We start from the raw sequence: 12336 nt of genomic DNA on the forward strand, positions 1-12336 counted from the left end.
TTAATTTTTTTAAATTAATTGTTTAATTTTTATCTTTATCTGTAGACTATAAAATTAATTTTTAGTTTTTATATGTTTATCTATATGGAGAAATTTTGAAATTCAAATCTTTATTCATAAGCAATGAAACTAATTTTAATTATAATTAATCAAACAAACAGAAAATGAAGAAAAATAGAAAATATGAAAGGCAGTCAAAGAAGCTTGCCACGTAGGAAAGAGAGAGTTTCAAAATTATGAGAATTTAGGAATAAAGATTTGGAGGTTTTTAACAAAACAACTACATTTAGTTATATATATAGTATAGATTTATTCTGTTCTTTATTAATTCAGTGAATTATCTTAGTAATTTTTTTTTAGATGAGAGAATTATCTTAGTATTTATTTTCTATTTATTTGTTGAGAAAAGTTACACACTATAATTTTTTTTTTTTTTTATAAATTCAGAAGAAATGTTAAAAACTCATAAATTCACCCAAAATGATATAATAATAGAATTAGAGTTTACATCATTAGATGTATAACAAATCAAAAAATAATACATATCATATATCTAATAATTTATTCAATTGAATTCCATAGAAGAATTCTAAACTTAAGCATAATATAATAATAACTCGTCCTTATACGGGTCTCTTTAAACTAATATATATATATATATATATGAGGTCTGGTACACCGACAAACACAAGTTACATAATCTCTATATAGAATAATGATGTAATCAATCGTATTGAGATTTATTAATTTAAAAAGAAAATTGATATAAGTTTACTTTTTAAATTTATTTTTCTATATCTAATGGTATATAAATAAAAGAAAAAATTAGTGTAGGGTCCCTCTCCCACTTTTCGTAATAGAAGAGATCCACAGAATTATTTTTTGATGTCTAAGGTCCCTCAATTTTCACACCCATACATCACAGAGAAATTTGACTGAAATCAAACATCAGCTTCCCACTTCTCTCTCTCTCTCTCTCAAGAATACATACACAAATATATATATATATATAGCTTCAACGGCGGTGAGTTTTGAACCGGACTGGCCACACTCAATTCCGCTGCGGATCGCCTTGTGCTCTGTCGTCTTCCTCCTCGTCTCTTCACAATCAGACTCCGACACCAGCCTTTGTGGCTCTAGAGGAAAGTAGTATAACATCGTGTGTAAACCTCTGTGGCTCTAGACCACAACAACAACACCAACAACAGGAAAGTAGTATAACATCGTGCGTGAACCAGCTTATTCCATGCTTCAACTACCTTAATCTTATAGGGGGCCATGACAACCCACCAGATAGTTGTTGTAATCCTCTCAAATCTGTGATTAAATCAAACCATGAATGCTTATGCAGTATTATTAGCATCAAGGCCACCAATGCAGCTCAGCAGTACGGCATCAACCTAACCGACGCTCAGCAATTGCCCGGCAGATGCGGCCAACATGTTAACCTCATCGCCTGTCTTGCTACAGCTACAGGTATACTTGGTTACAAATTCTGCAAGTTCATCATCATTGGTCTCGTCTCAAAGCATCACGTCTATGCCCATGGCAGCTTTATCCATTATTTTTCTTTCTTATTTCTTTGGAGGAGTATGTGATAATTACTGAAATTAACAATTTTTTTGGAAAGGTTTGTCTGGGAATTTCTCTGGGTTGTGGAGTCCAGAGAAATTCTTTGAGTTGAGAGAATTTCTCTAGAAATATTTGTCTGGGAATTTTCTCTAGGTTATGGAGTCCAGAGAAATTCTCTGGGTGAGCGAAGCTCTGGAAATGTTTGTCTGGGAATTTTTCTGGGTTTGGGGAGTCCAGAGAAATTTTGAATTTTCCAGAAAAATTTGAATGTTCAAAGTCTTAAACTCAGAGATGTTCATGAACTTTGAAATGGCTCCAATATTTCTTGGTTTCTACAGGAAACTAGAACCTAAATCAAGAAGCTTGCTTTGCTGGAAGGCATCTAAAGTGACTCGTCAGAAGGTAATGTTTGATAAATTGTTATGATCTTACAGCAAATTCCAGAAAGTCCACTATCTCTGAGTTTATATATATTATGTATATTTTTATAGATTTCATACTCACATATACCTGTACCCATGTGTGTATGTTTAATTTCATTCCTTCAATGGTTGTGCTTCTTAGTCTGCAAATCCCACTGATGTTATTGCTTCTTTTTTTTTTTTTGGTAATCAGCTTGATATTGTATGCACTTTCTGTCCTCCATCAACCACTCTTGAAGGTCAGAGAAATTCTTCCTAGGATTTTTCTGGACCAATTTTCTCTGTGACGTGAATTTTCTCTGTGACGTGAATTTTCTCTGGACCAATTTTCTCTGGATCAACTTGAGGGACCTTAGACATTATGAAAATATTAGATGTCATTTATGCTATAAAATTTTAATACGAGGGATCTTAAAAAAAAAAACCCTAAGTAAAATAATTGATTAATACTTACAAAAATAAATAAAAGATAGAGTTTACTTAGATATGTAATATAGTGTTATATCATTGAATCTAAAAAAGTAAAATATTAACCATTCATTATTAATTTAGTTACATTAAAAATAAAAAATAAATATAATAAGTAAATAACATGTGTACCTACCCCCTTGTAGTTGTCTGGTAGAGTCGAGCTGATATTTCTGAAAGATGAAAACGGTGTCTATAATAGCAAATGCCAGCAAATCCAAACTGCACTGCATGACTGACACGTATCACTCTCCTCCTCTCTACATATACGCTTCTCTACCACCGATCAATTCTTCTTCAGTAGTATCTATCACTCAATCACACGATAATCCAAGAGTTGGTTTTAGTGAGAGAGAGAGAGAGAGAGAGAGAGAGAGAGAGGAGAGAAACAGAGATGGGTAAGAGAAGAGCTGTGTTGCTGATAGTGCTAGTGATGATGTGGTGTGCAGTGGCAATGGTGAGTGGTTATGAAGATGAAGGAGAAGAGGGGTGGAGAGAGAGAAAAGAGGGAGATGAAAGAGGAGGGAGGAGAGAGGCAGAAGAAGAGGAGGAGGAGAGGGAGAGGGAAAGGGGAGGGGAAGACTTGTTTATGTTGCAGGATGTGAAGCAAGTGGTAAGGACTGATGCAGGGGACATGAAGTTGGTGAGGGGTGGTGGTATTGGAGGAGGAGGAGGTTGGATGGTAGAAAGGGCTATGCATGTTGGGTTCATAACAATGGAACCCAAGTCTCTCTTCATCCCTCGGTATCTTGATTCCAATTTGATCATCTTCGTTCGCAGAGGTATTACTTTCTCTGCGTGTTTTTTGATTGTATCCTAGAGAGAAAATTATTACAGGGATTATTAATGAAGCATGACCATATGGTAATTAAAATTGAAGTGTAACATTTTAATATTCTGTTTAGTAAGGAATTCATATAATTTATATGTGAGCAATTACAGCATTTGTATATCATAGGTAACATATATCTCTAATTTTTTGTGCAGCTGTTAAAACATATTATAAATTATAATTTTAATCAGAATATGTTAATTTGTTTGATGCAATTGTTGAATTACTGGGTAGTGTTTGATAAATAAGTTGTAAAATAGATTTTTGATGCATAAATATCTTTTTTACTCATGTTAATTGTAATTTGAATTAACTTTCATAGATTATAGTTTTAATCAGAATTTGTTAGAATTTGTTAATCTGTTTGATATATTATAGATTTAAATTGTTGTTATAAATTTAAATTACTGAGTAGTATTTGGTAAATAAATTGTGAAATAGGTTTTTGATGGGTAAATATCCATTTTACTCATGTTAATTATAAATTGAGTTAACCTTTGTTAGTTGTAAATTGAATTAATTTTTTTTTTTTATTATTCGCAAGTAGTTCATATTTCCAATTAAAAAAAACAAAAAAACTACAGTATTTTTAGAAAGAAAAATTTTAAAGGTATAATTGTAAATTAATATGCCCATAGCAATATGATGATAATCAGAAGTAGGGGTGGCAGCTTCTTGAAATTAGTTTTTTAAAATGAGTTGTTAAAATAAAAAATTATTTGAAATAAATTTAACCAAATTCTTCAAATTAGCCCAAAAAATTCCCCCAAACACCTCCCCCCCCCCCCAATATTGACAACTGACACATCATAGGGTGAGAAAGAGGGTTAAAATATATCCTCATTATAACATTACTCATTTATGAGAGCTAGAGCTTATGATTTAAAAACAAAAGAGGTGTGAAAATAAGAAATTTTTAATCATCCCTAAAGCTTAACGTTGCGTTTGGTAGAGTTTTGTCAAAATGATTTGAGAATATGAATTGTATTTTGAGTTTGTGAGTTGTGTAATTATGATTTGAGTATAGAAAATTTGTTTGGTTATGATTTTTGAATAGAGCGTTGAATTGAGTTTTGAATTGTATGTGGAATTGAGCTTTGAAAGTTTGATGTGGCATGTGAAATAAGAAAATTTGTTTGGTGATGAGTGTTCAAAACTTAATTTAACATATAATTGATAATCAAACAAACAACTCATAACTCGATATTCGTATTTTTGATTAGCAGTCATAACCAAACTGTTTTTAAAATACTCAAATAAAAAAATAATTTTTTTTCTATTAATTGTTTTTAAGTAATTTTTTTGAATAATTTTTTTTAAATATTTTTTTTTCAAATAACTTCTATCTCAATTAATTTTTCTGTTAATTTATTTTTTAGGCCTTTATAAACATAAAAAATATTAAAAATATTTTAAAATTATTTAGAAAATTAAAATATTAAAAATAATTTTTTTTTCAAAATAAATATTCAAAAAATTTAAATCATAAATATTTAAATAATTTAAATAATCTAAAAAAATTAATAAGTAAAAAATTAAAATAAATATTCAAAAAATTTAAATCGTAAAAATTTAAATAATTGAAATATTCAAAAAATCTAAATAATTTAAAATTTTAAAATTTTAAATTTAAAAACAACTCTACGCTCAAATCGAAACCAAACACATAAAACAAAACTCAATTAAGAAATTATTTTTAAAACTCATAACCAAACGTATAACTCGAAACTCTATACTACTTTCACAACTCTACACTCAAATCGTAACCAAATACATAACAAAAAAATTTAAATATTTAAAAATATTTTTATAAAATATAGTTTGAATTTATTTTTATAAAATATTTTAAAATTTAAAAAATTAAAATCGTAATATTTAAAAATATTCAAAAAATTAAAAAATTAAAAAAATCGTAACATATTTAAATATTAAAATATTTAATATCTTAACAAAATTAAAATATTTTTAAAATATTTTAAAAATTAAAATATTGATTTAAATTGAGTTTTGAAAAGAGTTTTGAATTACATGTTTGGTTATGAGTTTTGAAAAGTAATGATTATGTTTTGAATTGAGTTTTGAGAAATGGGTGTAAAATTATGATTTGAAAGCTCAAAACAAACACCACACTCAAAGTAATGGGTGGAACTATAATTTGAGAGGCTTACCAAACGAAGCCTAAATCTCTTATACTTTGTAATTTCAGTAGCCACTAGCTTCCCTCTACTCTCAGATCGAATTGGAAAAGTATTATATGCTTATAAAGCATCACATATTGATTGGATATCAATAGCTATCTCATCATATCAATTTTTTGTTAATCATTTATTTTTTCACTGTCTATTTTTTTGATACAAAATTGATTTGATCATGTAATTATCGATATCCGATCAACGTGATTTTTTACAGGCATATAGCACTCGAACGAGTTCTACACATTTAATGGTTCGAATTATCAAAACATGACTCGTGTTGGGCCTCCATGTAGTGACAGAGCCAATAAATTAAATCAAAGAAAGCACTTATTAATTATAATATTGAAAATTTTTACAAAAATATTTCACGTAAATTTTTACGGTTGACTTCAAGAAATATATATATATATATATATATATATATATATACTATTTGTAACTAGTATGTCATGGACAATATAAAAAAAATTATGGATATAAGTTTTAAAATAAATTATATAATGATAAAGTAATTTTTTATACAAAATTTCAATAAAAATTCGAAATAATAGTAATACCACGTCATCATGGACATATGATATTACCAACCAACAGTAAAGAAACACATAGAGGATGAACCCCACATGTCAAATGTAGCTAATGATTTAATAAATTCTATATCTTCATTGAGATTAATTATAATTGTATGTTAATAATGATAGACATCACCATTGTATTGAAATTTTCATAAATAATAATATGACTTATCGTCTTTATTTTCAATAAAAAAAATAACTATTATTATTTTCATAATTTTAAAAATGTCATTGATATTTTACTCTAAATAATAATTTATAATTTTTTTATTTAAAATATTTTCTTTATGTTTACAAAAGAGGGAAAAAAAAAATTATTCCAAAACCCATGGGGCATGTGACCCCCCTGGGCCCTCTGTGGCTCCGCCACTGCCTTCATAGATCCAACAGGACCCTCCAATCCGATCTGAAATTGGAGGGAAGCCAGGCCCTTTCTAGCCGAATGGGGGATACTGTTGTGCCCCAAGGCACAACAATTGCTGCTGTCCCCTTGTGGGAGATTATTTTGAATGTTTTTTGATGATTTGAACTGTTCACATTGTAGGACTCGTCGAGTAGATCATCCATGCAAAAAATTAAGTTGATTGGATACCTGTAGCCCTATAACCAAAGCACATTTGTTTTTATAAAACTTAACGGTTAACGTAACTTTCATAAATTTTTTAGAACAATTAGAACTTGATCATGGGGTTATGAATATCCGATTAACTTGATTTTTTTATATGAATAGTAATATTGACGAACCCTACAATATAAACGGTTAATATCATCGAAAAATACTCGAAAAAATCTCCCATAAGGGGACAGCAGGCACAGCAGTACCCCCGTATCCCTTTCTAGCATGTGTAAAACAAGTATTATATGTGCCAGAGCAGAGATGTACTCTGTGTAGTGGGGCCTAAGCCCAACACCTTCTGGAGTGTTGGTAATGGGATCAATGAAGTGTATTTTTGTGAGAAAGTAGGGATTCTTTGGCAATTTTCCCAACTTGAAGAATGCTACTGTCACAAAAAGAAAACTATACATAAAGTGTGTGGTTAGATGATTTTTTACTTCTAAATCTTTAATTATATACCCCCAACTTCATATACAAGGTACTAGAAGTGAGTATAGAAGTGACCTCACAGGATGGGACATGGCCTCCGTTCAAATTAAGATGGACTATAATGTTAATAATTTCAAAATTGTGTGTGTGGGTCATTTTCCTACTTGAAATATTGACTTCTTTTGTGTTGGGGGTGCAGGGGATGCAAAAGTTGGATCAATCTACAAAGATGATTTTGTCGAGAAGCGATTGAAGAGTGGAGATGTGTATAGAATTGCAGCTGGTTCAGCATTCTATTTGGTTAACATCGGCGAGGGCCAAAGACTTCATATCATTTGCAGCCTCGACAAGGCCGAGAGCTTGGGATGGGGCACCGTCCAGGTGCATTTAATCCTTTCATGTCCTTGCTTGAAAATCATTTGCTTATTTAGTGTTTTGACTCTTTTTTCTTGACTTGCCTATGCCATTGTTTTGCAAATTTGCAAAATGTTTTTTAATCCTTTTTTTTTTCACCCTTCCATCTATGCAGTCTTTCTACATCGGTGGAGGAACTAATCCGCAATCTATCCTTGCTGGGTTCGATCCCCTGACCTTGTCAACTGCATTCAATGTAAGTGAATATTAGTTGTCACACAAGTCTAGGAACACAAAAACCAAAACCGGACACATAAACATCTATGGGTGGATAAGATTTTTCTGAAATAGGCAACAAATGTTCTAAAATCTTGTGCACTCATGTATATTATGTGTTCATTTTTTTGTTTCTCAAGTCTTCACATATAGCTATTTAAAAAAAGAGGCTAATCAATGTCGATTGTAGGTCTCTACATCAGAGCTGAGGGAGATCATGACAAGCCAAAAATCCGGCCCAATCGTATACTTGTCGGATTCGCACTCGCCCTCGCCAAGTACATGGTCACAATTCTTGCAACTGAAAACGCATGAGAGACAACACCACCTAAAGAAAATGATGTACTTCCAAGAACAAGCCACTAAAGAAGAGGAAGAAGAAACATGGTCATTGAGGAAGTTCTTGAATTCCGTGTTTAGAACCGAATCCAATGGTGAAGACAACAAGGGACCCAAGTCGCCGGACTCCTATAACCTCTTCGACAGGAAGCCGGACTTCGAGAACAGGTATGGCTCCAGCATGGCCATCGATGAGTCCGATTATTCGCCTCTCCGCCACTCCGGCATTGGTCTTTATCTAGTCAACCTCACAGCGGTAATCAACTACTTCCATTACCCATCATTATCTGTTCATTTGTTGGAAAATGATTCACAAACAAAATGTTATATGAAAAAATTATTTAAAATGATATAGCACTGACATTTTTGAAATACGAACATTAGTATGAGGAAAAAATGGCCATATGAGAATCTACGAATCAAAATGGAGGATCGTCTAATTGTCAGAAATCTATTAGATTCGAGTAATTAGTCCTATTAATTATTATTAATTGCACTTTGACAAACGAATTAACTAACTATTACTTGTTTAACACAAAGGGATCGATGATGGCGCCACATGTTAATCCAAGTGCGACGGAGTACGGGGTGGTGTTGAGAGGAACTGGTACTATTCAGGTAGTGTTTCCTAACGGAACCTCAGCCATGAATGCAAAAGTGAGTGAAGGCGACGTGTTCTGGATTCCACGGTACTTCCCGTTCTGCCAGATAGCGTCTCGGACCGACCCCTTTGAGTTCTTTGGATTCTCCACGTCGTCACAGAAGAACCGGCCTCAGTTCCTTGTGGGTGCAAACTCAATTATGAAGAGCATGAGGTCTCCCGCGTTTGCGGCCTCGTTCGGTCTGACCGAGGAGCAGTTTTCAAAACTCATTGATGCTCAGCACGAGGGTGTCATATTGCCCTCGGCTTCTGCAGCACCGCCTGACATGCAAATGCGGGTAGAGGACAAGGAGGTGACGAAGGCGGAGGAGATGCCGAGGGTGATTAGGAGCTTTGATAATAAAATGATTATGGGTTTTGATTAGGGGACTTTTGTTGACGGAGATGAAAAGCTAAAAATGTTTTCTGTGTTTTCAGTTTTTATGTTTTTTTTTTTTTTTTGGTTTTGTTTTGTTCATCACTTGAGTTGTGAATAAGATGACTTTTTGTATTTACTTGTCAATTCATAGTTCTTTGTTTTGTGTTTTGTGTTTTTGTTGTCTTCGGTTTTGAGTACGTGACAAGAGTACAGAAAAGATAAAGACCGAGGAAAAATGTTAAGAAATTTACTTTAGAATGAATTTCTAATGCTTATTTTGGGTATTTTTTGGGATAAAATTTCTGAAATACTAGTATGCTCTTCAAAGGTGGATTCAAGAAATCTTTGCCCTTTTTGTCCAACTAGTGTAATATATAGTATGCTAATTCTAATTTTTAATTAAATGGTAATAGAAACTGATTTGTGGAGTTTTTTTTTTTTTTTTGAGACATAAAAAAAAATTATTTAGAAAATTGAATAACTTTTCAAATTATTTGAAAAATTAACTTACTTTTGAAATCGCATTTTGAATATGTAATTTCAATTTGAAATCATGTTTAAAATGTAATTTCTGATTGACATGAATTCTGATGCGCTGATGTGGCAAGTTGAAAATACGATTTCAAGTTGACATAGCTTTTGTTGAGTTGATGTAGCAAGTTGAAATAAACTTGCATTTTAAAAATGCGATTTTAAGTTATGTAATTACAAAATCTATTTTGAAAATGACGTTTGAAATTGAAATTCAGCAATTACTTGGCAAATTGAAAGTCCTTTTGTTTCAACATTTTTTAACATATATAGTCAAACTAATTCATATTATTTTGGTACATATAAATTTTTATTCATGTCAAATTATCACTCCTTCTATGTCATTTTTTCCCCCTATATATTGAAGTAAATTTTGAGAAAAGATAAAACTCCCTTAACATAATATAGTGAACGCTATAATTTTAACACAATTACATTGAGTTCCTTTATTTTAATTTGTATCATACTTAATTTTCATTAATTTTTTTTAATTATATGGATGAAAAATAATATTGTCATACTTTTTAAACAAAAGTGCATATTTTACATTATTTATTTTGTGGTTAGACAATATTTGCTTTAGTTTCGGTCCATTTAACTTTACTAAAAGGGAGATTAACATAATTATATGAAAAATGTGAGACTTAAAAATGTATTTGTTTTTAAATTTCACATCGTTGGTGACAACTATGTCAATTAACAACTCTTTGAATCAACTATCTACATAAAACTACAATTATGTCAATTGTAATGTTTATCATTTATTTCATTTTACTAATAAAAATATAAATGTTATAATACATTTTTATATTAAGAAATATGATACGACATACAACATAATTTAAGATTGATAATATTACATTGGAATCGCTGTAGCAAGTCACGAGTGGCTAACAATTGAAATCAGATGTTGAAAATGTAATTTCATTTAAAATCACATGTTGAAAATATAATTTTAAGTGAAGTTACATTTTAAACATGAGATTTCAATGAAATCGCATTTACAATACACAATTTTAATTTGTCACCATAGCAGTCCATGTTGTCATAAATTATATTTTGAACATACAATTTTAAGTTAAAATTATATGTTGAAATTGTCAAAAAGTAGGTTAGTTTCTCAAATAATTTGAAAAGTGAGTCAATTTTTTAATTTATTATTATGTTTTAGAATATTCAAAAAAAAAAAAAAAAAAACCTCCTTTCCCTGTGAATTCCTAAATGTGGAAACAACCTTGAACTAAAATCAATGGTAAAATATAACAAAATGACAAAATGACAAAAAGCTTGTGCAAGACAATTTTTCTGATTGCAAATATATATATATATATATATATATATTTTAGTGGAACAACCATCTTTTTATTCCATAACAATAATACTAAGATCATCTCCAATGGTTCATCAAATTTTGAATCATATTTAAATTTTGGTAAAAATGTCACTTTTTGGAGCTCCAATGGTTTCACCAAATTGGTATCAAAATAAGAATGGAACAAAAAATTCATCAAAGTGAGAATAGGCTCCAGATTTCACCATTTCATTGTGTGTTACTGTTGGGGTGGGCCAACCGGTCAACCAACCGGTTGTCCGGCTGGTTGACCCACCGGTCGACAGGTTCCCTTTCAAATGGTAGGTTCAAACCGGTTAAAAAAGGTTTAAACAGGTAAAAAAAAAAAAAAAAAAAATTGCCCTTACCGGTCGATTCTTCCCTTTTGATGCACGGTTGGAGTAAGCCATATCAGATTGAGAAAATTGACTTTTTTTTACTCAAATTTGTTGAAAAATTTGGTTCACCGTTGGAGATACTCTAAAGTGAGTGGTGAGACGTGGAGTTCTGAACACAAGGTGTTGGGACTTGGCCCCATGTGTTGAGACTTGGCCCACAAACAAAGAGGGCATATATGATAGTCTCGTGTGGTTTGTACAAGTTCAAATCCTCTCCAGTTCTTTCTTTGGTCAACTGCTAAGATTTGGACACGTTATTTTGGACAAAATTTACGGCTCAAATCAGAATAGTTAAAAAAAAAAAAAAAATTTCATTTCATTCAACAGCAAAACAGAGCTTCCCTCCCATATCTTTCCATTCACTTTTGCCCTCCCTCTTGAGCTTTGGTGAACGACGACTCCATCTCGTGACACTGACGACGGCCAATCGAAGTTGGCAGCAAACATCGACAGTCTCTCCCTCTTTCCCTCTGTCTTACTCCGAAGATTTCAGCCGCAATTTCAGCCATGAACTAGAGTTAAGGTAATATGTTTTTTCCAGTTGTTTCCCCTAAACAATCTGTCATTTTCAAAACTTGAACAATGATGTGTGTTTCCTATACAGTGGAAATGATGATTGATAATCTGACATTTTCATTATTTAATAGGCCTAAAAAAATAATAATAATAATAAACGCAGAGAAGAGACTGAAACCAGGCAAACCATAAACCATGAAATTTTCAAGAGTTTCCTTCCAACTTCTTCATTCCCTTTTTGTGTTTCCTTTGTCCTACACCACTTTAAACATTAGAAATAAAAGTAAAATTAATATGAAATATATATATATATATATACACTAACAGTGGGTTAATTCTGATAGTATAGGTTAATTCTGATTACTGGTCTTCCTGTTTTTTGGGTAGTAGCAATCTCCTAATTGTGATGACCGGGTACGTAACCCGTCTTGTTTTTCTCTTATTTGTGATTAGCTTACTCATGT

At 31.4% G+C, this 12336-nt stretch overlaps 1 protein-coding gene across 1 annotated transcript; it reads left to right on the plus strand.

Moving 5' to 3' along the window:
• Positions 1-3096: 3096 nt before the first annotated feature.
• On the plus strand, positions 3097-9241 carry LOC114262350 (vicilin-like seed storage protein At2g28490). Its single transcript, XM_028202719.2, has 5 exons — positions 3097-3244; positions 7309-7490; positions 7639-7719; positions 7930-8334; positions 8619-9241. The coding sequence occupies exons 1-5, from the start codon at positions 3097-3099 to the stop codon at positions 9102-9104; spliced, it is 1302 nt and encodes a 433-aa protein (XP_028058520.2). The 3' UTR covers positions 9105-9241.
• Positions 9242-12336: the final 3095 nt, after the last annotated feature.

This window comes from Camellia sinensis, chromosome 14 (genome assembly GCF_055761805.1).
Source record: "Camellia sinensis isolate YWXY chromosome 14, ASM5576180v1, whole genome shotgun sequence".
In the NCBI taxonomy this organism is placed as follows: Eukaryota; Viridiplantae; Streptophyta; class Magnoliopsida; order Ericales; family Theaceae; genus Camellia; species Camellia sinensis.

Coding starts and splice junctions, on each gene's coding strand:
- LOC114262350 (XM_028202719.2), top strand. CDS start 3,097: ATGAAGTTGGTGAGGGGTGGTGGTATTGGAGGAGGAGGAGGTTGGATG. Junction 3,245..7,308: donor GATCATCTTCGTTCGCAGAG/GTATTACTTTCT, acceptor TTGGGGGTGCAG/GGGATGCAAAAGTTGGATCA. Junction 7,720..7,929: donor CCTTGTCAACTGCATTCAAT/GTAAGTGAATAT, acceptor TGTCGATTGTAG/GTCTCTACATCAGAGCTGAG.